This window comes from Branchiostoma belcheri, unplaced genomic scaffold (assembly GCF_001625305.1).
Source record: "Branchiostoma belcheri isolate BF01 breed outbred unplaced genomic scaffold, Haploidv18h27 scaffold26, whole genome shotgun sequence".
Lineage (NCBI taxonomy): Eukaryota > Metazoa > Chordata > Leptocardii > Amphioxiformes > Branchiostomatidae > Branchiostoma > Branchiostoma belcheri.
Genome location: NW_017803865.1, coordinates 2,407,111 through 2,429,413, shown reverse-complemented (window position 1 = coordinate 2,429,413; position 22,303 = coordinate 2,407,111). Strand labels below are relative to the sequence as shown.

General features: G+C 41.6%; 1 protein-coding gene across 1 annotated transcript in view; it reads right to left on the bottom strand.

Moving 5' to 3' along the window:
* Positions 1–22,303, bottom strand: part of LOC109471808 (muscle M-line assembly protein unc-89-like) — a 159,851-nt gene that overhangs the window by 119,414 nt on the left and 18,134 nt on the right. The window contains exons 13-22 of the mRNA XM_019771162.1: positions 7,887–8,009; positions 4,624–4,726; positions 4,140–4,228; positions 3,790–3,898; positions 3,256–3,494; positions 2,988–3,107; positions 2,582–2,773; positions 1,785–1,985; positions 1,261–1,374; positions 691–813 (exon numbers count right to left, since the gene is read on the bottom strand). Of these exons, the coding sequence (XP_019626721.1) occupies positions 691–813; positions 1,261–1,374; positions 1,785–1,985; positions 2,582–2,773; positions 2,988–3,107; positions 3,256–3,494; positions 3,790–3,898; positions 4,140–4,228; positions 4,624–4,726; positions 7,887–8,009 (1,413 nt within the window). The remainder of the gene's footprint in view (positions 1–690; positions 814–1,260; positions 1,375–1,784; positions 1,986–2,581; positions 2,774–2,987; positions 3,108–3,255; positions 3,495–3,789; positions 3,899–4,139; positions 4,229–4,623; positions 4,727–7,886; positions 8,010–22,303) is intronic.

Genomic DNA, 22,303 nt, shown 5'->3' with positions numbered 1-22,303 from the left:
AAATAAAAAAAAAAGACTGTTAACTTTCAGATCACAAAGGTGCAGAGTCACAGACTTCATAAATAGTCTTCATAAACTCCTCCACAGCGTGCAGGACTATATCTACCTGAGAATCTTGGTCCTAGGAGGGTTAAACTATTTAAAAAATGACTGTTAAATATCAGATTACAAAGTTGCAGAGTCACAGCCTGCAGGACTATGTCCACCTGAGACGGTCCTACGAGGGTTAAAAAAGTTTAAAATGACTGTTTTATTCCAGATCATAAAGTCACAAACTAAGTCACAGTCACAGACTGTTAAATATCAGACAACAGAATTATCAAACGTTCTGGTTTTGAATTTCTAGCAGCCCCAGTGTTGGAGTTTTGCCCTTGTCCAGCTGCAACTTTCTGTCCTTGAAGGTCGACAGAATCACATTTGTGCTCGAGCAATCAAACTTAGTCTCTGCACTGTCCCAAAGAGCTGCTAGGGGGCTCCAACCTACACCATCTCTTTATAACACCAAGAGCTATCAACCAAAGAAAAATCATTGAGAACACAGAAGGTATGTCTTGTTGGCAAGGTGGTCTTGTAGTTAGGGTTCTGGGTTTGAATCCCTGGCAGGCCCCAGTGTTGTGTCCTTGTGAAAGGCACTTACTACCTCAATCCTTGGTTGATAACTCTTGGTGATCATAGGGAATCCGGACTTGCCTTCATGTCTTTCTCCAGTCGCTCATGGTTGGACAGGAACTCCAAGGCAGCTGGAAGGATGGTGCCCATGTCTGCATGCATGGCTAGAAAGGTGTCTACCACACCTGTCAGCCAGGTGAACAGCTGTAGGGAGGGAAAACAGGTAACGCAGGTGAGACAGATGTGAAACAGGTGAGACAGCTGTTCTTAAAGCCCTGTGTAAGACTCCAGGCACTAGTCTTTCACTAAACTACATTAGTACAGTTAACACTTTGATTCTAAGCCATGCCATATTGAAAGAAGATCTTAGGTGTGCATGTCTCTCCTAAAACACCAGGAACATTTTCCCTCTCCCCCCCCTCTTGACTAAACATCTCTCCCTCCCGTCCTTCTTCCATTCCCTCCTTCCTTACGTGTGCATGTCTCTCCTGAAAAACCAGGAACATTTCTCCCTTCCCCCTTCTTTCCTTCCCTCCTTCCTTACATGTGCTGGCACCAGGTCCGTTCCCCCTCCCTCTCTCCCTCTTGCCCTCCATTTTGCCCTAACATTTCTCCCTCCCTCTCTCCTTCTTTCCCTCCCTCCTTCCTTACATGTGCATGTCTCTCCTGAAAGACCAGGAACATTTCTCCCTTCTGCTGAGCGTCCTCCAGGTGTGCCTGACATCTCTCCTCCAGGTCCTTCTTCCAACCCTCCAGCTCATCCACCTGGGGAGGAATGGAAGAAAACTCATTCAAAATTTGGTCCATCCAATAGTACTGTATGCCTCTGTTAAGGCAGTTGCAGTTGCTGTACTTGTTGACTGATACAAATTTATACATGTATCCTATACCTGTACAATGTATAACTGCTCAGCTTTGCAGACATGCTATGTTATACCTGTTACACCTAACCTTTGAACATTTAACTGTAAATGCTGTTTGAAGTCATTAAACGAGTTGGCATTGAGTATCAGTTAATGGAAGTTCTGGGAAGAAATGAGTTTCGAACACCCCAACCCCCATCCAATAAACAAATGTGGTAAATTGTCATAAATAATCCTTGGCTGATAAATCTGGTACTTGAAGGCATGGTATTTCTTCTTCTTTTCTATGTTTACATATAAATCCTACATCACCTTCTGCTCTATGCCTGCGAGCTGCGGCTTCCCTCGACCAATCAGGTCGATGAGGATGTACCCATCGTGGAGCGGGGGTGAGACGGTCTCAAGGATCTCCTGAGCGAGCGAAGCGTGCAGCATGGCGAGCTTGGCCGTGGACTCTGCCTGCCGGGAGTGTGCTGACAGCTGCATGTCAATCTGCTCTAGCCTCTTCACAGCCTGGAAAGAAGGAAGAGAACATGAGCATATTGGTGAAGGTTAGACTTGTATGGAGCGAAGCGAGCGTGCAGCATCACCAGTTTAGCCGTGGACTCCACCTGCCGGGAGTGTGCTGACAGCTGCATGTCAATCTGCTCTAGCTTCTTCACAGCCTGGAAAACATATGAAGAACAAGTTGACTTTGTCAAAGAATGACAGGGAAAGTCGTAGGCTACAACAGAAAAGCCTTTGCCTGTGTGCAAATCTGTATCAAGAGCTTGCAGGAGTTTTCCTTGAGGCATAAATGGACACAGAATAATGTAAATGGATAAATGGATTCAGAAAGACTCTGTCATCTTGGAAAATATGATCAACATTTTCTTGTTATAGCATCATAACTCTTCACCCTGCAATCAATTTAGCAAATCCTTACTCAGGAAAATTAGGATTGTTTATATACTCCTGAACTACTACTTTCATTGAATGTTAGTAACTCACAGCAGTTTACACTTGGCACATTTTGGGGGTCTATGCTGCTTGAAGAGTGGGGAAAAAAGCCACCAATCATCAGGCAATGTAATAACTAGAAGCATCTTAAAGAAAGAAGATTGCCTTACCTCCCCTGCCCGAGTGTAGAAGTCGAATGCCATCTGTAGGTACTTGGTTCTTCTGTCCAGTCTGTCCATGAAGGTCTCCCACTGCACATGCAGGTTTCCTGCCATGGACTGGATGGTGGGCGAGTCGTAGTGACCCCCCACGATGAAACTCTCCGCCACCCGCAGCAGTCTCTTCACCTGGTCGTACATCGGCTGGAGAAACAGTCAGAGAACATTTGGGGATCTGCTGGACAGCTTCAGCAAGCTTGGTGACTATGGCAGCAATACCTTTAACACTAGCAGCAAGTTCTAACTTTTAGAAAAGCCCTCTACTGTGTAAATTCTGTTCTTCTGTAAACAGTTTGCAAAATCAAGTAAGGAAAGACAACAAACAGACAGACAACAGCAGACTGAGCAGTGCCCAAACCTTGGCCTTGTCTGTGATTTCTCTGTGCAGGTCGATGAGTATCTGTGTGGCCGGGGCATTCTCTCCCAGGTTACTAGCGTTCATGTAGCTCTCACCCTGGCTCTTGTAGAAGGCTGTCACCTGAAGTATGGACAGGGAGTTAGGGAAGCAATGAAAAATGCACTAATAAGCTAAGTACAGACTGATAATGATGATAATTCAAAACCATCCAACCAACCAACCAATCATCCAGCAACCAGTAAACACAAGGAAACACCCCACGACTTACATCGTTGACCTCCTGTTTCCATATACAGAGCTGCAGTGACTTCTCCAGCCTGAGTTTCTGCAGTGCCCAGACCTCCTCCATGTGCCTGCGTCTGTCGTGCAGGTTCTCCAGCATGTGTTCCACGCCGTAACACGCGGCGGTCGTGGCGTGCTTGCTGTCCAGGTGAGATCCCATGTCCTGCATACGGTCAAGCAACACCTGTCCTCGGTTCATCGTCTCCATAGAGGCCTCCAGAATTTCTACAGACAAAAAAAGGAAACTCTTTGTAGAACTCCATAACATGGGCCCTCGTCTCCATGGAAGTCCCCAGAATTTTCTAGTGACGGGAAATTTTGTATGTGTGAACTCCAGAACCAGGTGTTCTTGGTTCATTGTTTACCTAGATGTTTTCCAGGATTTCCAGCAATGCCATCATTGTTTTAGAAAAACACCAACAGTAAGATTCAGTCACTCCCCCTCTGGGGTTCGGTATCAACCCATATCCCCCTAGTGACTAGCTACTGTACTGCAGGTGTTTTGTTAGTGTGTTCCCACCTTTTTTGGTCTGATGGTGTTTCTGCAGCTGCATCCTGATGATGTCCACATCCTGCGGCAGTGTGAGCGGACTAAACAGCCGGTGGGCAACATTCAACTTGTCTGTGAACTGGGGGAAACAACATGTCAGTACAGTCAAAACAGATGCAGAGAACCATCAAGTACATCAATCATTACTACAAATGTAGTTGACTGCATCATCAGTAAAAATACAGAATTTGCATCATCAGTTGTTACATAAGAAATTTTAAGAAAAAGTAAAAAAAGTAACAAAAACACTAGTTAGATGCAGTCAAAATGGGGTTCAATCAAAGAATAATTTTATCCATTATTTGTGTAAGTTTTCTTGCCTGTTTAACACTTTCGTGGAAGAGTATGGCAGCATCAAGCAAAAGTCTTCTATCCTCCAGCTGAGCATTCAGGTCCTTCCAAGCCTCACCTGGAACAAAACAGGACACCATTTCAGTTCACTTCTTAAGAATCTATAGCCTGGGTGCCAGACCCACAGCACACTAGGCTTAAAGTTATCCAGTCTGCACACAGGATAACTATAGATTGTAGTTAGAAGTGTACACCTTTTCATCAACTTATTGGTATTCAAAAGTATTCTGAAGAAGGATTTTTGCTAAACCAGAACAAATTATTTTTGAGTTGGACAAAATCCCTTATTCTGAAAATCTGATAACTTTCCAACTTTCTCAGTTTTCAGTTCTTCTCAGTGTTTCACTTAGTGTCAAGATTGTCCATTCTCTCAGATGTATTATCCTCCTATCTTCTCCATTGCCTACCCATCTTTCCACTCTTTTAATTGTAGATTCGAAGACTTGAACTTACCGAGTGACTCGGCCATGGCTTCGTAAACGTCCAGGTCAGGCTCCTTATTGATGACCACGTTGTCTGCCTGGTGCAACAGCTCGTTTACGTGTCCTTGTTTACCCTAAACAGGTAAACAACAACAAATGAACCATAGTCCACACTTGGAGCAATACTTATCTGCTTAGACGACATTGACGGCACTGTTTTCATTGCAGTTACCAGTAGACATAATAGTGGCAGAATATTTACAAACTTAAGATGATCAACATTTACAGTAAACAGTTTTGAAAAGAAAACAAAATCACAGTTAGTGTGCGGGTTTTTACCCAGTTGAGCATTGAACCAACAAATTGAATTGGTGTTGCCTTTATCATGTAAGACTTTTTCTGTTTCAAAATCAACCTGAAGAAAGTATGTGATCAACTGAAAATTGCACCCAAAAACACACAAATACACTGTATATAAACAAGCTGTCTAGTAGCTGAAAGACAAGGCCAGATCCTGCAAAACAACTTAGCCACAGAGCAAGCAGCTCATTCTATATTATCATTTGAATGCTCAATATGACAACAAGTTACTCCTATTGCCCTAGTACTATAATTTCACCACAATCCCAGTTTCAACGTCTAACATTAGAACTAAAGCACACAGGCCTACCTTCGTAAAATTTGGTCGTGACCGTGTCTCGCAAAGCAAGTCAAAACGCAGTTGGCAAACCTTGGCCCATTACTGGACAACTGAGGTATTCTCTTTACTTCACATCATAGTGTTAAATATACGAGGCTGTGAAATAGGACTCAGTAGAGTCAACATCAGAGAAGTCAACTACAGGGTACGTAAAAAAAAGTATCTAAAACCTTCATAAAACTTGTGACCATCTTTTTGTGTTCACTGCCACCAAGGCACATGTAAACAAATCCTAATTAAGCAAATCTCCTGAATTTTAGACAGTAGAGAGCATTTTTTAAAAGAAATATATCATAGGACATTGCTTGCAAATGTAAAATTTTTAAGTGGCATCCTTGAGTGCAAATAAAGTAGATGTACATGTAGACACAGTGTGCATACCTTTCTTGTTCATGCACCGCTACCAGTTTAAGAAACTGTAACAACTTACGACAAAGCCTGAGAAAAGAAAATTGTGAATCTTGGCCTTTTTCCAAGTCCAAAACCACTGCCTTTTGCAGGCTGAGGAATTTTGGAAACCGTTTCCATACCTCGCGTCTAAATCTATCCACTAATGCAGGGAAACGAGTAAACAGGGTAGGACTAAATTAGGAAAGGTTTGCAGCGGGTACACATCACAGTTTGGTGTGAGGAGGACAGGCAAGTGGAGAAGTGTGGCAGGGGATTTAGGGCCCTCCAAGCAGAGGTTTGGAGTTTAGCTTATTTTTTACATTTCTTTGGGCATTTTGTTTTCTTTTTGTATGGGTATCTTTCTTTTTTCCCCAGTTAAACTGAACATCTTTTTTACCAGCCAAACTGAATACATGTACCTTGTCAATTTTAATTACAATTGATTATGTCAATTTGATACTGTCTTGTAGCCACCAAAAGATCTGGAGATTAGGTAAATTTTTTTACAAAGATACGCCTAACATCATATTGAATATTACAATGACTAGATGCAGCTCATTGTCTTTTTTTAATGGAACAGTATCCATTAAAATCGTATCTGTGGGGCCTTAAAGCTGAGATCGAACAGCAGGAACAGAAGACCACAAATTGTGGCTGAGGTTTGTACAAGGGTGAGCAATAATGCCAGACATCACTAAGATTCAGCTCATAGTCCTTTTTCTGAATACGATAGTATCAAAAAGCTCAATTCCGTGTTGCCTTCAAGCTGAGATGGAACAGCAGGAAGAGCAGAAGACCACAAATTGTACTCTCCAAGCAGAGGTTGTGGGGGAATGATCGTTACCTTTTTATATATGGCCGGTTTTTTTTGTCGCTACCCCCACCAACCTTCTCTGGCTAATGGATACTGCCTGGCCAATTTGATACTGTCTTTTGCCACCGAAAGGGATCTGCTTGGAGATTACACAAATTGTGCCTGAGGTTTGTACAGGGGTGAGCCATAATGCCACAGATCAGTTTCCACAAGCTTGTTTCACAAACAACACGATCCAGCCTCACGACACTACCAGGGAACATGGTGCAACCAAGCTGTGACTTTTCAACTTTAATTAGTGGTGGTGATATACAGTACTGAGTGACCCTGTCAATGGACCATGCAGAGGGGTACGAGTTCCAATCATAGCAGTGTTGTCACTCCTATAGCATGCATATACTTGCTACTGAAGCTGACAGACTGAGATAGATTTTAGCATTTTAAGGCTCACTTTAGACTAGAAATGCTTTTAAATTAATACTGCATGGGTTTTGGGGTGGAAAACTGTTTCCATTGGACAAACCGTTTCCGGTCTAAATGGGAAAAAACGGTATTTTATGGGTTTTTAGGAAATGTAGTGGTAAACCGTTTCTAGTCTAAAGTGAGCCTTGCTCTTATTTGCATGCCTAGCTTACCACTGGTTTCACTTTATATAGCATCCACTACTTTTCATCAGTAACTGCTTGGGTTAGTTTCTGACGAAAAGTAGTGGATGCTACTTGAAATGTCTGAAAGTTTTCAAATTCTATCCTGTTGCTTGAGAAACTGTTTTCTTCTGCATCATAACCTGGATGTCTAACCTTAGGCCACACCAATTTAATTTGTTGGTTCTCTGATTTTTTCAGAAAAAATATGAAGCGACAGGGCGAAAAAAAAAATAAAAATAAAAACAGGTCTAGGCATCCTATTACAGGATTAAATGCTATGGAATGAGCCATGAAGTCAACACAAAAGGCTGGGTTGGAATTTAAACATTGAATTGTGAACTTTTAATCAAACCACTGCAATGATAGATGGGAAAACTGTAACAACTAGGAAGAAAAGGACTTTCCTCAACTGTTGGGGGCAAAACACGAGCATTTTTCAGTTGATTCAGGACCAGAATCAAATTTTTTTTTGTTGCAAATCAGAAAAAACGAAGAGGCGAATCCGAGAACCAAGAAATTAAATTGGTGTGGCCTTATGTTGCATTTTACATGTGGTAAGTGATTTCATGTTGTTTGTGATTTTAGTGCGCTAGTGGTCAAAGTAGCTGTACTTTTTGTGAAAGATTGATGCAATTAAGTTTCCCTGTCAAGAGCTTCTGCAATACCGTACCTTTTGGAAGTTCAATAAACCAGTCACACTTCATTGACGTATGTTGAGGACAATAAGAAAGAGAGGGCCTCACCTTAAGTTTTCCCATTAAGTCTTCGTGTTGCTTCTTGAGGCGTTTTGCCTCCTCCAAGCTCCGTCCGACCTCGAGTAACCCCGGCATGGCGTCTGCTATTCTCAGCTGGATGTCTTGTAACGACTGGAACATCACAGGAAAAAAATGAATTACTGTAAAAGTTTAACTTTCCTGTGTTGGGGCAATATCATATTATTCATTTTATTACATTGTTGATGCAAAATACCTATAGAGACAATGTCATATATTTTGTAGCGACTGTAATATCAGGAAAAAATATCATTAATAATAATATCATGATACTATAGTAAAACTCTTCATCAATTCAAACTTTAACTTTTTATTCTAATGGATGTGCTGATTCTAACAAGTATCATATCGACATACATTTCTTTAATTACATTCGTTGTTTTGAAATACCAATAGAGATTATCAAAACAAAACCAGACAATGTCATACCTGTTTCATTCTGCTTCCAACAATTCAATTTACAAAACTTTTCCCATAATTAATGTATAATAATCAACTTAAAGATAGTTTATCATATATCCAACTGTCCTGACAGTGAACTTGTATATAAAAGACACCATAGAATTCTAATATTTAATCAAAATTACATAAATTACACTAAATTACTTTAACTTAATATCAAAATGCCATGTAACAGTACAACCTGGCTGAACTGTGAACTTGTATAAGACTGGCCAAAGCCAAGGATTTGACCCACATATAACCTACATTATATCATACCCGGGCCGCGATAACGTTCAATAACGGGTTCGGGACCGGGCGGTACTTTACGGTACGGCCCGGTCCGGAACCCGTTATCGAACGCTTCCATGGCTCCCATAAAACGATTTGAACGCGTTTCGCCCTACCCGCTTGTGCCCCTTTCAAAAATTTGAATACAGAATCCGGACGTTGGAATTGATGTTGTTGCATTTTAGGGTTTAGTGGCTACAACTTTTGGCTCATCTTGCATTGAAAGGCGTGTTTTCTTGGGTGGGTATGACATAAATAAAATACAACACGGTGTATTCCGCATCGCCCTCGGTCCCGGCCCTCCCGCGAGTCGGGCCGATACCTCGGGCGATACGGAATACCCCGTGTTGTGTTCTATATTTATCCTATATGTGTGTTACACAGAGTCAGCACATTCCAGGCCAAGTCGGTCAAACTCAAGGATCAAACTGACGTTTCCTGGCCTTCAGAAGGCCCAACATCTCCGAACTTGTCAACAAGACAAGGAAAAATGTTGTGTAACCATGACAACAAGCAAGGACGCAGCAGTGGTCAAGGTGGAGCATCTTAGAAATCCAAGACAAGGCGCACAGACTTAATATTTAGCCACAACTATATGACATCCATTTTGTGCTTGCCAGCAATATCAACAATTTCAACTTTTGTTGAAATTCCTCCAACTGAGCTGTCAGATTGATACAGGTTGAAAATAGCCCTTAAGTAATTTTTATGTTGTCATTAATAATGTACATTGAGTGTGTGTGTGTGTGTGTGTGTGTGTGTGTGTGTGTGTGTGTGTGTGTGTGTGTGTGTGAGAGAGAGAGAAAGAATCAAGAAAGAAATATTGCTTTGGATCAATAACAGTCAAAACAGTTTCAGAGACAACTTAATCTGATGTAGTTCAAAGATTGTTTTCAAATAGAAATAGAAAGTGAACTTAAGTGACATGTACCACGCAATCTTGACCCTTATCTAAGATAAAACAAGACAGATCCCTAATTTGCTTTCTTGTCATCAAATTCTATCAGATGATAACAACGGGAGAAATACCAGAAGATCTACGATCTAGGCCATCTATGTAACAATTAAGTGGCCAGAATTCAAGGTTAGATTATCAGTAGTTATCAGCTAAACTGGACCAACCATTTCCGGCTAGCTTTAAAAGCTCTGAGCTTCTGTGGAGATACAAACTGTATCACTAACACCAGCAAATTGCTTTATCTTAGTTAATGGTACATGTAGAGTGTAAATAGCCGCCTAAGGCCACACCAATTTAATTTGTTGGTTTTTGGATTTGCCTCTTCATTTTTATTCTGATTTGCAAAAAGGTACTTGTTCTGAATCAACTCAAATATGCTCATATTTTGCCCCCAACGGTTAGGGAAAGTCCTTTTCTTCCTAGTTGTTACAGTTTTCCCGTCTATCAATGCGGTGGTTTGATTAAAAGTTTAAAATTCATTGTTAACATATTAACCCAGCCTTTTGTGTTGACTTCATGGCTCCTATCATAGCATTTTTTCACCCTGTCGCTTCATATTCTTTCTGAAAAAATCCGAGAACCAACAAATCAAATTGGTGTGGCTTTAGGCTGCCTTTTATTTCCAGACCATGTTCTCCAACATGTGTCCACTTGAAACCTGGGGCTACCTGAGTGTGTTTGTTTGTAGAGAGCACCAGTCTCCCTGGTAGGGCCTAAGTGCCTTCACAGCCCATGTTCTTCTAGTATAGAATGGAGACCTGAGCATGTAACATGTGTCCACTTGAAACTTGGGGCTACCTAGCACGTCGGCAGAACGTACTGCGCCTGTGCAGAACCCCGTATTTTCGCGTTTTTCGTCGGGTTTTTGGTCAACGTTGCATCAGAATTTTGCCTTTTGCAGAGGATATTCTTTCCGACACAACATTTGGAAACTACTATCGAAATGCTAACCTTATATGAGCGAATACAACCTTATATGAGACATTATGCCGAAATGCTATGTACAATACATTACGGGTTTCGCGCAGGTGCAGTACGTTCTGCCGACGTGCTGGGCTACCTGAGTGTGTTTGTTTGTAGAGAGCAACAGTCTCCAGTGGTATGGCCTAAGTGGTGCATGTTATTTCCAGCCCATGTTCTTCTAGTATAGAAAGGAGACCTGAGCATGTAACATGTGTCCACTCCAGGTTACCTGTGTTTGTTTGTACAGTCAGCTACAGGAGTGCTCACACCACAACTGACCTCTGGGCTTTACTAGAATAACATACAGTGTTCAGAGTTTCCCCTGAGGATCATGACATGACATTAGTAGGTGTTACCCAATCTCTTGCTGTCATGGCCTGATAGTAGGTAGCAGGCTTATAGAACTGGGGGTTTGGTGGTCTTTGGCTGTTTTCTGATTAGCCTCCGTAGCAGGCTTATAGAACTGGGGGTTTGGTGGTCTTCGGCTGTTTTCTGATTAGCCTCCGTAGCAGGCTTATAGAACTGGGGGTTTGGTGGTCTTCGTCTGTTTTCTGATTAGCCTCCGTAGCAGGCTTATAGAACTGGGGGTTTGGTGGTCTTCGGCTGTTTTCTGATTAGCCCAGTTCTAAAAAACGGGGGTAATTCAACCAGGCCGGCTATGTTGTTTATATGCAATCAGAAAATACCACATAAAAGCTCCCAAAGACTATGAAGATCCCCCCAAAACCCCCAGTTTTTGACATGCTATGGAGGCTAGGTTGATAGAGCCTGACCAGTGGAAGGGCTGCTAAGTTATCATGGTGTGGTGTAGTCAGGCTAGCCAGGGATGAAGTCAAATGGCTCTGTGAAAATGCTTTGCACTATAACTGTGCCCATCTTCAGTGTACACTGTATTTAAGATAATTTCAGAATTTATGACTAATGTTTTGCCAATATTTCACATGTCAGAAAGAAAAATGAGATATTTTATGACTTGCAAATGAATTTATTTAACCGCACATCAAAAAGGCCAAGCCTATTTTTTCTTAAGCCAAAGTTGTAAGTTCATTTTGTTTATTAAAGCAAGGATAGTATAATGTATCCTGAATATTAGTATACGTCTTTTATGGTTTCACATCTTTTAATTGTCACAGACATTTCCAAGTTTGTTTTTCATCCATCAATTAACATTGACAAATGTTTCTTTCATGAAAATGCAAGACACAAATTGTTTGAATCAGATGCCTTAATCATACAAACAGAACTTTAATGTACGGAGGGTCGAAATCTGGTTCAAAGGTCAAGCAACTGCGGTGGTCTAAGGATTCCTGAAGTGCTTAAAAGCGACAGTCATTCCCTCGGCATTCTGGGATATCTTCCACCTGCCGACTTGTGAAGCGATTTACGTCATTGGAGCTGTGTGACCTTCATGAAGTGGGGAAGGTCATCTCACTTCAGAAACTTGAGATCTGTGTTGAAAAGTCATCAGTGACAAGAATTTCAATTTACAAGAAACCCTTCTTCAGCCTGGTATTATTGGTTTGACTTAATGTATATCTTTATCCTTGTTGGCTTCTTTTAATCCATTAGGCATACTGAAATTCAGCTAAACAAACGTTAAGTACATTGTTGATTACACTGTGTAGAAACTCTACTAAATTTACGGTCTTGCAAGACTTACAAACAACTACTTGACACATACCAATTTTGTGCAACCATCATTTTTCTGCCTCCTCCTTTTAATCATGGCCAAGTGACGTCCAAGTGATGGGAACGTTGTTAACATTTCCTTTTTTATCTTTAATGAGTTTGTACAATGCAAGGCCATTAACAACGATTTCTAGGAACTGAACTAAGTAGGTGCATGACTCTGTTAGGAGATGGCATTGAATGTTAATCAAAAGTGGGTGGTATTAATTTCAAACCACCACCACCCGGGATACGAAATGAGCCAGTCCCTATTAGCAGGCTCGTTAATTAACAAGGGGATGGTGTTTACTAAACAAACACAGTCCTGCCTTCTCATCTGCTGTGCCAACACCCAGGGGAACACAGAAACCCAGGAATGCTAACATCTCAACTCCTACAAACTGATAAGGAATGTTTCTTAGATATACTGTACTGGCTTTTAAGAGGGCCTGCATGCCCTTTTTCGTGAACCGTTATGGGCTATTTTAATTCACCGTTAATCGTTGCCGGCCCGCTCTAATTCAACGTTAAGCGTTATCGGTATATTCATCGTGAAGCGTTATTGGTCGTTTTAATTCAACGTAAAACGTTATTTGTCATCCTGAATTCAGCGTTAAGCGATAAAGAATAATTCTTCGTTACGCCTAATTTTGACTTTCAAAGTGCTGGAAAATGCGTCATTGAAGGTTTGAAAATCCAACATTTCCCGGGGGAGAATGCCCCCGGACCCCCCTACATTGCTCGCGCCTTTGGCACTCGACTCGCTTGATATCTTGAGTAAAAATAAGAAAGCATCAGAAAGACCGCGTACCGACAAACACTATCAGCATCATAATTTGCCTCTCAAACTGCGGGAAATTGCGTTTTTGAAGGCTTAAAAATCCTAAATTTCCCGGGGGAGCATACCCCCGGACCCCCTCAGATTGCCAGCGCCTTCGGCGCTCCTCTCTCAAAATCCATCGGTAAGACTGGGCTGACGGGCAAAAGTCAAGCTGGGTAGAGCCCTGGCCGACTCGGACTCCCCTTTATTTGTGGACCGCTCCGGGAAGCACAGGGAACACATACCTTTAATGCATGCTTCATTACGTGTAAGGTGTACGTAATTTTGTCAGTGATCACCTTTTCTCGCAAAGCGAGGATACCAAGTCCAGTGCAGCTCGAAAAAAAAGCCTGTCAATTTACCGTTAAGCGTTGCCGACCGTCCTGAATTTACCGTTAAGCGTTATCGGCCCTGCTTAATTTACCGTTAACCGTTGCCAGGACCCCCCCATGCAGACCCTCTTTTAAAATCATGGAGTTCCTTATGGCAAAATCAGCTCAATTATGGGGTTACCGCATATCACAGTGACTGTAAAGAACTGTCTTTTGAACATGATATGTAGGGAAGAATGGTAACAACGGGATTGATCAAAGGGCTATTCCTAGAGAAAGAGAAAGAAAGAGAAAGAGTCAGAATAAAGGAATAAAGGAGATAAAGAGAGAATAATAAAGGATAGAAAGGGAAAGAGTACAGAGAAAAATGATGAAGGAATATATGAAAAAGAGAGAAAGAACATAAACAAACCAAGAAAGGAAAAGATGGAGAGGGATAATGAGAGAAAGAGCAAAAGGAGTCAAGATAAATTAAAACATTTTCAATGTAGATAATTTCAGACAGGAAACATTTCCCATAAAATACAGATGTATGCTCCTTCAGTGGTTCCAGCCCATCACAACTCCCAGTCCTGAAGGTGATGGGCTCCTGATGTTCCCAGTAAATACTTCAACCCTTCAGCACAGAAATGTGGACAACATCAACTGCCAATGGGAAACAGCTGACGGGAGAACATAAAAATTTGGAAGAAAAAAAATGTTCTTGTATTAATAAATACAAACTGAAAAGATTCCAGGAATTCCTTGTATCTTCTATCTCTTCACTGAATGACCAGAAACTACTGTATATTAAAAGGAAAATTGATCTCAAACCAGTTTAGCCCAGATTGGTTTAAAAAATTTCTGTCACACACTGCAAGTTCCTGCAATTGCCAGAAAAACGGGTTCCTGTATCTCCAAGCAGATCCCTTTCAGTGGAAAGACAGTATCCATTAGCCAGAGAAGGTCCCCGGCCACTGACGTTGGTGGGGGTAGGGACAAAAAAATGGCCATATATAAAAAGCTAACAATCATTCCCTCACAACCTCTGCTTGGAGAGCCCTGTGCCTGACTATGTTTACATCCTCACCACTCCTCAGGACCTCCTCAAACACACAGCTCTAATTATACTCCTCGCTGTCAGCTGCAAAAATAACTCCTGTATTTCCGGACACTTTCAAGTCACCTACAAAGTCGGAAGCTCGTTCATGAAAGGTCCCGACGACCTTATTATTTGCTGTACAAACTTGTGATAATTATTGAAGAATGTCCACAGCCTCCACAAACAAGAACTTCTCACCCACACATGCACATAACTTTTTACTTCATCTGTAAAATATGCTTCACAAGCTTTTTAACTTCTACTGAGGAAGACCAGAGTGACTGGTTGAAAGCTTTGGGTGAGAGTACTTTGTGTTGGATCAAAAGTTTTAACTCTAAGCATGTAACTACCAATACAGATGAACTTTCATGATAGTCTTTACCAGTTGCATTACAAATTTTAACATTTTCTCCTTGCTCACTTTCTCTCTTTTTTTATTTTCTGAACACTGATTTGATAACATATTTGATAATGGTACAGCACAGGCCACGAAATACGCATCAGTTTTCGCGGGACGTTCTGCGAAATACCGCGGTACGTCCTGCGGTATATCGCGAAACGCCGTGCGGAATATTGCGTAAGGCCGTGCGGAATATTGCGGAAGGCCGTGCGAAATATTGCGGAAGGCCGTGCGTAAGATTGCGGAAGGCCGTGCGTAAGATTGCGGGACGTCCCGCAGAATTTCGCAGAACTGTCCACTGGTAATGGAAACGCCGCTGCGAAACTTCTTCTGCGTAAGAAATCTTTCGCAAGATTTCGGTCGTTAATGAGCAGCCTTTGTATTCTGAGATTTACATGACACTTATTCCACCTCATTTTCACGTATTTGTTGATAATTTGTGGACAATACCGGGGATTATCAGCGCGGCGGGTCCACGCTGCCACGGCTGTGCTTGGGCGATTGATGTTTACTATTTGATACGCTGAGTTTGTTCCGATCCGTGTGATTCCAATAAACATCTCACATAACTACGAACTAGTTGGAAGAATGATAGATGCATGAATGCCTGTGTATGATTTAACAAACAAAATCTGACGCTATTATAAAAACTGCCAGACGCTCTTCTCCGCTGGAACAACGCAAGCTGGAGGTCAATGACCTGCGGTCGAACACGTAATGTGTATCGTCAACATTTTCTGCAAGGCATGACTTCGCCGAAGAAACCTACTTTTAAAATTTTAAGCTTTCAATGCTTCGACTCTGTGGCCAAAAATAACGAAGTTTGATATTGTCCCTGTTTGCAAGGACGCTATATGTTGTAGAAGCTCCTTGCTGTTTGTGATTATCGATTCAGAACTACGTGATACATTTTAGAGCGAGGCATTTTCCCATAGCCACACGCACATATTATACTTGATCGACAGGCGTTTCCCTTTGAAGAAGTTGCCGCCCCTGCCGTCGGCGCCAACAGTCTAGCTGGGCTGCTCCAATGATTTCGCCCGTCTTCGTTACAAACACGATCTTCACCGACTATAACCGAGGCTCTGTGATTGGTGTCTATGTGACAAATTTATATTCGCCTATCTTCGTTACAGTTCCGACTCTTTACCGACTATATGTATAATCTACTAACGTTACTAGTATTATCTAGGTTCTCTATTCGAGTGTACGTGTATAGATTCAGGCGTTCGTTTGTTGTTGCTGACGGAAGACTCGTGGTAATATTCAGAGTCGAACTAACGTTTTTGCATATGAGAATTAATATTATTGTGCCAAGCGCGAAGCATAATTCAAGGGTTCTTTACGCCCCATGGCTTTGTTGACACGCATCAAAAATTGATACATTTCGTTCGCCACGCTGTTGGGCCGGGCGTTCCCACGCACGTCGCCATAGTAACAGCACGTAGCAGCAGCGGCACTGGTAGACTCCCTGGCGCCGCAGACCACGTGGCGTTCCGGCGCGCCAATCACAGCGCGCAGACGGGGACCCGCCCACCAGCCGGGCCGCAGAAGAGTTGAGACTCCGCCCAGAGACACCGCCTGAAGATTGTTAGACGACAGTAGCTTGTTCCGCCCTGCACGGCCGGCGCGGCTTTGTAATTTTCTTGTCCCGATTTCATCCCAAAATTTTTCACAGAGTCAACTTTTATAGTCTGAGAACAAATGAATCTGCGTCAAATTTTGCATAAACACGTCAAGTTCGGGTTGTCCCGTACCGTGTTTATTTATTTTTCGGGTGCGTTGCCCTTTTTTTTTTTTGGCAAAAAAATCGACTCCATTTTCATCGCACCCACTACATCGCACCCTCTACATCCTCGCGCAGGTTTATTCAAAACTACACAAACAATACATGAATCTGTTCCTTACAAATGTATTTCTCAATATATCCGAATCCAAGATCGCTATATTTACAAATTGTACGATTTTTCACGATCAAAATTGTCCGGCATTTCTGGACGCACGTTACGAAGCGCTCCCTCCCACTCGAGTGCAACACACGTCCACCGCTACGAACCCTCTGCATTCTCGCCAATCCTCGCGCTAATTAACTCAAAACCACACAAACTACATACGAAACTGTTCCTTAGAATGTATATTTTAAACATCTAAATCCCAGAATGGTAACTTTGCGAATTGTACGAAATTTTACGGTTAAAAACTGATTGGTTGTTGCTCGGAAGCCAGCGGCGGCGTGGGGTGACGGACAAAGAGTAAAATTATGTATTTCTTTTCAAAATGCTGTTTTGTTTTGTACGACCAAAAATAGACTATTCTAGTAAATAAATTCAGGACTGAAAGAATCTTTCGGGAATACATATATACTGTATTTGTATGTGGGTTTATTGTGTATTTGACACAATTTTGGCGTTCATTCCACCGGGAAGTGTTCCGCGATCAGCGTGGGTTTCAAAACAAGAAACACAAGATCAAGAAACAAAGCTCCCGCTAATTAGAACCCTGTAACAATTCAGACCACAGCGATCATGTTTTCGATAAATATATTTGTGTACATGCACGTTTCAGAGAGGTAGAAATCTTAACTCAATCTATTAAACCACATTCTAGCTCAGGAATTTACGATCTTCACTGTTGGGTAAAAAATATCGGCAGATCTCATGAACATTTTCACTCCGCGCTATAGAAAATGTAAACAAACCGGGTGTGATCTTTCTCCGCCCGCGGCGCGGGTGGCCTGCATATGAAAAGGACGTATTTCTGCGGAAACGCGGCCTTACGGAGAGGTGTTCTGCGGAACTTTCGCAAAGTTCTGCGAAAGTGCTCTCAGGTGCACTGCGGGACGTCGTGCGAAATACCGCAGAACGCCGTGCGTAAGATTGCGGAACGCCGTGCGTAAGATTGCGGAACGCCGTGCGTAAGATTGCGGAACGTCATGCGGAATATTGCGGGACGTCCTGCGGAATATTGCGGGACGTCCCGCAGAACTTGATGCGTATTTCGTGGCCTCAAGGAAACAATCACTAACTTCTTGAAGCAAATGACATACTGTTGTGAGGATGTCATTTGCTTCAAGAAGTTAGTGATTGTTTCCTTCTGTTTGAAAAGTTATAAATAGTTTGTAGGTTATGACTAGCTGTTATCAGTGCTGACAAGAAACAGGACCCAAGTAGGAAATCAGACATTAAACAACTCTGGGACCTTTGGGAATGAGGGAAAGTTTACACAATATCCTACCCTGGGAGAAAACCAGCTAACCAGCTATTAGTATTAATTTCAAGTGATAGACCATTAAACTGCTTCACATGCTGTCACTCACTGAGATTGGCCTTCATTGCAGATTGCTAGACTGCCCCAAGTCACTGTTTGTAGCCTTACCATCAGTTTGGTTATACAAAAACTTGAAAGCAACATCTAGTAAGATCACGATTTAAGCCAGGTCCACAGTGTTACTGCCAATAATTTTCATCCTTTCTAGTTTTCTTCCACTCCATTATTTTCTTGGTACTGACTTTGGCTTAGCCTGGGTGCCAGACCCATAGTACACTGGACACAAAGTATCTCAGTGAGCATGAGATACTTTGTGTCCAGTGTACAATGGGTCTGGCATCCGGGCTAACTTTACAATAGAATCCCAAAGTCTTTCTATAAAACATCTGTTGGGAAGTTGCCAGCTGGGAAAAATCACTTATCTGAGGATTGGAGAGCGAGGGAAACATTTACTTGCCTTTCCAAACTGTGGGGTCAGCTTCTGCCCAAAACAGCATCAACTCTAACCCCAAACAGATCAGTGGGTAATGACGGAGAACTGGGGTTGGTCTTTCAAGCTTAAATGTACCAAAGTTTATCACCAATCTCATTTTAAAGGTTTCAGAGAATGTAAAAAAAGAATTTGTCCATGAAAGCTACAATGTACCTCTAAATGACTGTTATTTGATGCATCACAGAGGGCCTGCAAGGGGGGATAGTGATTACGAATTACGCAAAATTTTCGCTGCCTATTACGAATTACGTTAAAGTCTCAGAGCTGATTACGACTTTACAATTTGTGGCTAATGTCCAATTACGAATTACGTTGATTTTTGCGGAGGCTGCCTACGAATTACGAAGTCTAAAACGGCCGGCCTGATTACGCCTTACGAAAAAGGGCTTGCAGGCCCTCATCACAGTTATTTACAAACTTTAGCATGCATTTAGCTTGTCAACTGCAGTTCATAGTTAGACTGTTAATTTACAACTAAGAAAAGTTGTTGTACTTATATAATTATCATTGTTATTACTGGCAATACATCGTATAGATTCCTGTTATGTTTAAATCAACTATCAAAATCAAGAAGCTCGCAATGCTTATAGTATTGATAAACCTTGGAGGACCAGGAATACTTCACAGTAAATTTATGACCATAATCCTTAACGCACATTTACATTTTGGGTATCTCATTTCGTGTGCCTTAAGGCTACAGTGACCTTAGGCCACACCAATTTAATTTCTTGGTTAACAGATTTTTCTAGAAAAATAATGGAGCGGGCATCGTATTATGGCCCAAAATGGTACGATAGGAGCCATAAAGTCAACACACCAGCCTGGTTCAAAATTTAAACAATGGATTTTGAACTTTAAATGATACCATTGCGTTGAAAGATGGAATGACTGTAACAAGTAGTAAGAAAAGGACTGTTTTCAACTGTTCAGGCCAAAATATGAGCATTTTGCAGTTGATTCTGAATTTTTATTTTTATTAGCAAGTCAGAAAAAAATGAAGCGGCGAATCCGTTAACCAAGAAATTAAATTGGTGTGGCCTTAGGGCAATGTACCATTGGGCTACCCTATAAAGTCCTCTTATTATCTCAGTGACATGAAGTAAAGCAGTTAAATAGTGTGTCACTTGAAAAGAGATTATCCACCCTTACAGTGACATAAGATAAACATCTCATGATCAGCTGTAGCCATGTTCCCAACTCAGGGGTCATCCGAAAAGTTCACGTCTTTTACAAACAATATGTGTTCGTTTGACCCCAAGTAACTCCAGATCTATTGGACTTCTTCAAAGATATTTGAATTGAAAGTAGACAGGAAGTATCTTTGATTCGCACAAACTGTTTGGCAACTGAAACCTGCCTTCGTATCTATTTGCTTGATCTAAGGAATAGAAAAGTCTTTTAGCAGAGCCAAAAGTTTTCAAAAGTCAAACTAACAACAGGAAAATCTGGAAAATAAAACCACAGTAAAGATTACTGAGGAAAAAAGGGAAAAAGTATGCTCCCTTAAACTTATATTTAAAGACAATTTTTTAAGTCTAAGTGAAAGTTCCAAGAATAATGTACCAAAACATATAACGCCTGACTGACTTGTACAAGTTGAGAAACACCAGAAGCCCATTTGAACTCCTTTATATCACACCTTGACAGAAATGTGACCAGAATAATGCCTTTAAGGAGCCTGTTGGGACTTAAGACTTGACAGGCTCCTTGTGGCGTTCCTTGGACTGGCCTACATAACGTCATACTTCACATGCCAGCATCTCAAGGACTCGACTCCCGATAACTTCTTACGCAAACCAGCGCATTCCCACAGATTGCAGGGGCACTAATATTGCATTTTTTAGGTTCGCGGCCATAAGGTGAAAACAACAAGAAAGGTATATATGATAACATAGAATTAGGAAGACAACTTGGTGATCTTCCAGTTGTAGACAAAATGTGGAACTAGTAACAGGACAAGATATACATGTAGTATGTAAACAGACAACTAGGAGGAAACATTGAATTTGTGTCACCTTCCAGCTATGGGCATTATTTCATGTGAAAACCCAGGGCATTCTCCTAGACTAGGATAATTTATTTCCTTATTTCTTACACATTTTAAAGTAAATGTATATGAAAAGTTCTAGCAAGCAGTCAAGATCAAAACAGAGGGTTAGGAAATAATCCTAAATGCTATCAAATATTCCACCTGAGAAATTGTGTGTAAACATTTATAGGCTACACAGACTTTCCCCTCAGAGACTGTTTTCATGTTAATCTTCATCATGATATTTTCAAATCCAAGAAACAACCAATAGTTTTGCTGTGGCCTTACAGTTACTATTAGCTCAGCAGAGAAACATCGGCACTGAGCTGGACACACTGTACTGCTAACCCAAATTGAGTTACAAGGAAAACGAAACGCGGCTTAAGTCGTCAGATTCTTAAATGTCCAACAAGGAAACCCACACCCTGAGAAGGAGGGGGAAGGAATTTCCTTAAGTAATGAAGAGTGAAGGCTGCTAACGACATCTTTCAGCCTAACGAGATAAGAGTGAGGAGATAGTTACTCACACGCAGCACGGCCACTACGATCTTCCCCTTCCCGGACTGAACCACGATCGTGCTGATCGTCGTCGAAGATCCGTTCGCGTCTCCGTTAGTAACCCGGCCGTTTACCGCGGTTTCCATGGCGATGACGATTTTTTTCTAGTTATTTTTTTAGATGAAGGATTGTCACAGAGATTTAGGCATGAGGGGAGACGATGGCATCAGACCGAAGCCACACACACACACACAGACATGCACACCATGCAGACTGTAGAGGCTCGCTGGTATCAAACACACACCCTGCTCTGTATACACTGTGACACAGGCTGCTATATATGGGCACAGGGCTCCAACATGGGGAAAACTAAGCTTATCAACAAGGATGGGGGAGGACACACTGGGCTATCTAATAATATTGATTCATGATCAATAAATATTGCTGATTGATAATCGATACATTGCAAGAAGCAGAATGAAGAGAAAGAACTGGAGAGACGGTAGAAAAGAAACAAACGGAAATAACAAGGAACTTATCAACAAGCATGGGGGAGGACACACTGGGCTGATCCATGAATATTGATCGATAATCAATGAATCAATTCTATTACAAGTATATTGCAGGAAAACAGAGAATGGAAGGAAAAAACAAGGATGGGGAAGGACATTGGGATTTTCTATCACATCTGGCAGGAACACAGACTGGAAAGAAACAAGGAAAAGATGCGGTTGGAAAAGAAATAATAGAGTTACTATTTGCAACTTCAGAGAGATAAATAAAGAAACAGGAAATACTGAAGAGAATTGGGAGGACAAGGACAAGGTCACTTCATGTCAAGGTCAAAGTGGGCCAGAAATGACTTGCTACAAAGAACATCTTGCTACAAAAGTCTTCTTATAGGCAAATCCTAGTCTCTGTATGCAAAATGAATGTGGTGATTATTCATCAATAATGACTCGTAGTTTATCAGCCATCAACGCTGCACAACTGTTAATAACCAGTTTTTCAACTTTTTGTGCTGTAAATGACCAGTTTTTGTGTCATGCTGTGCAGAAATAACCAAAGTTCATCCAAGTTGCTATTGGGTCTATGTGATAATGACTGGTGATTATTTGACTTAACAACCCCCAGATAATCAAGCCA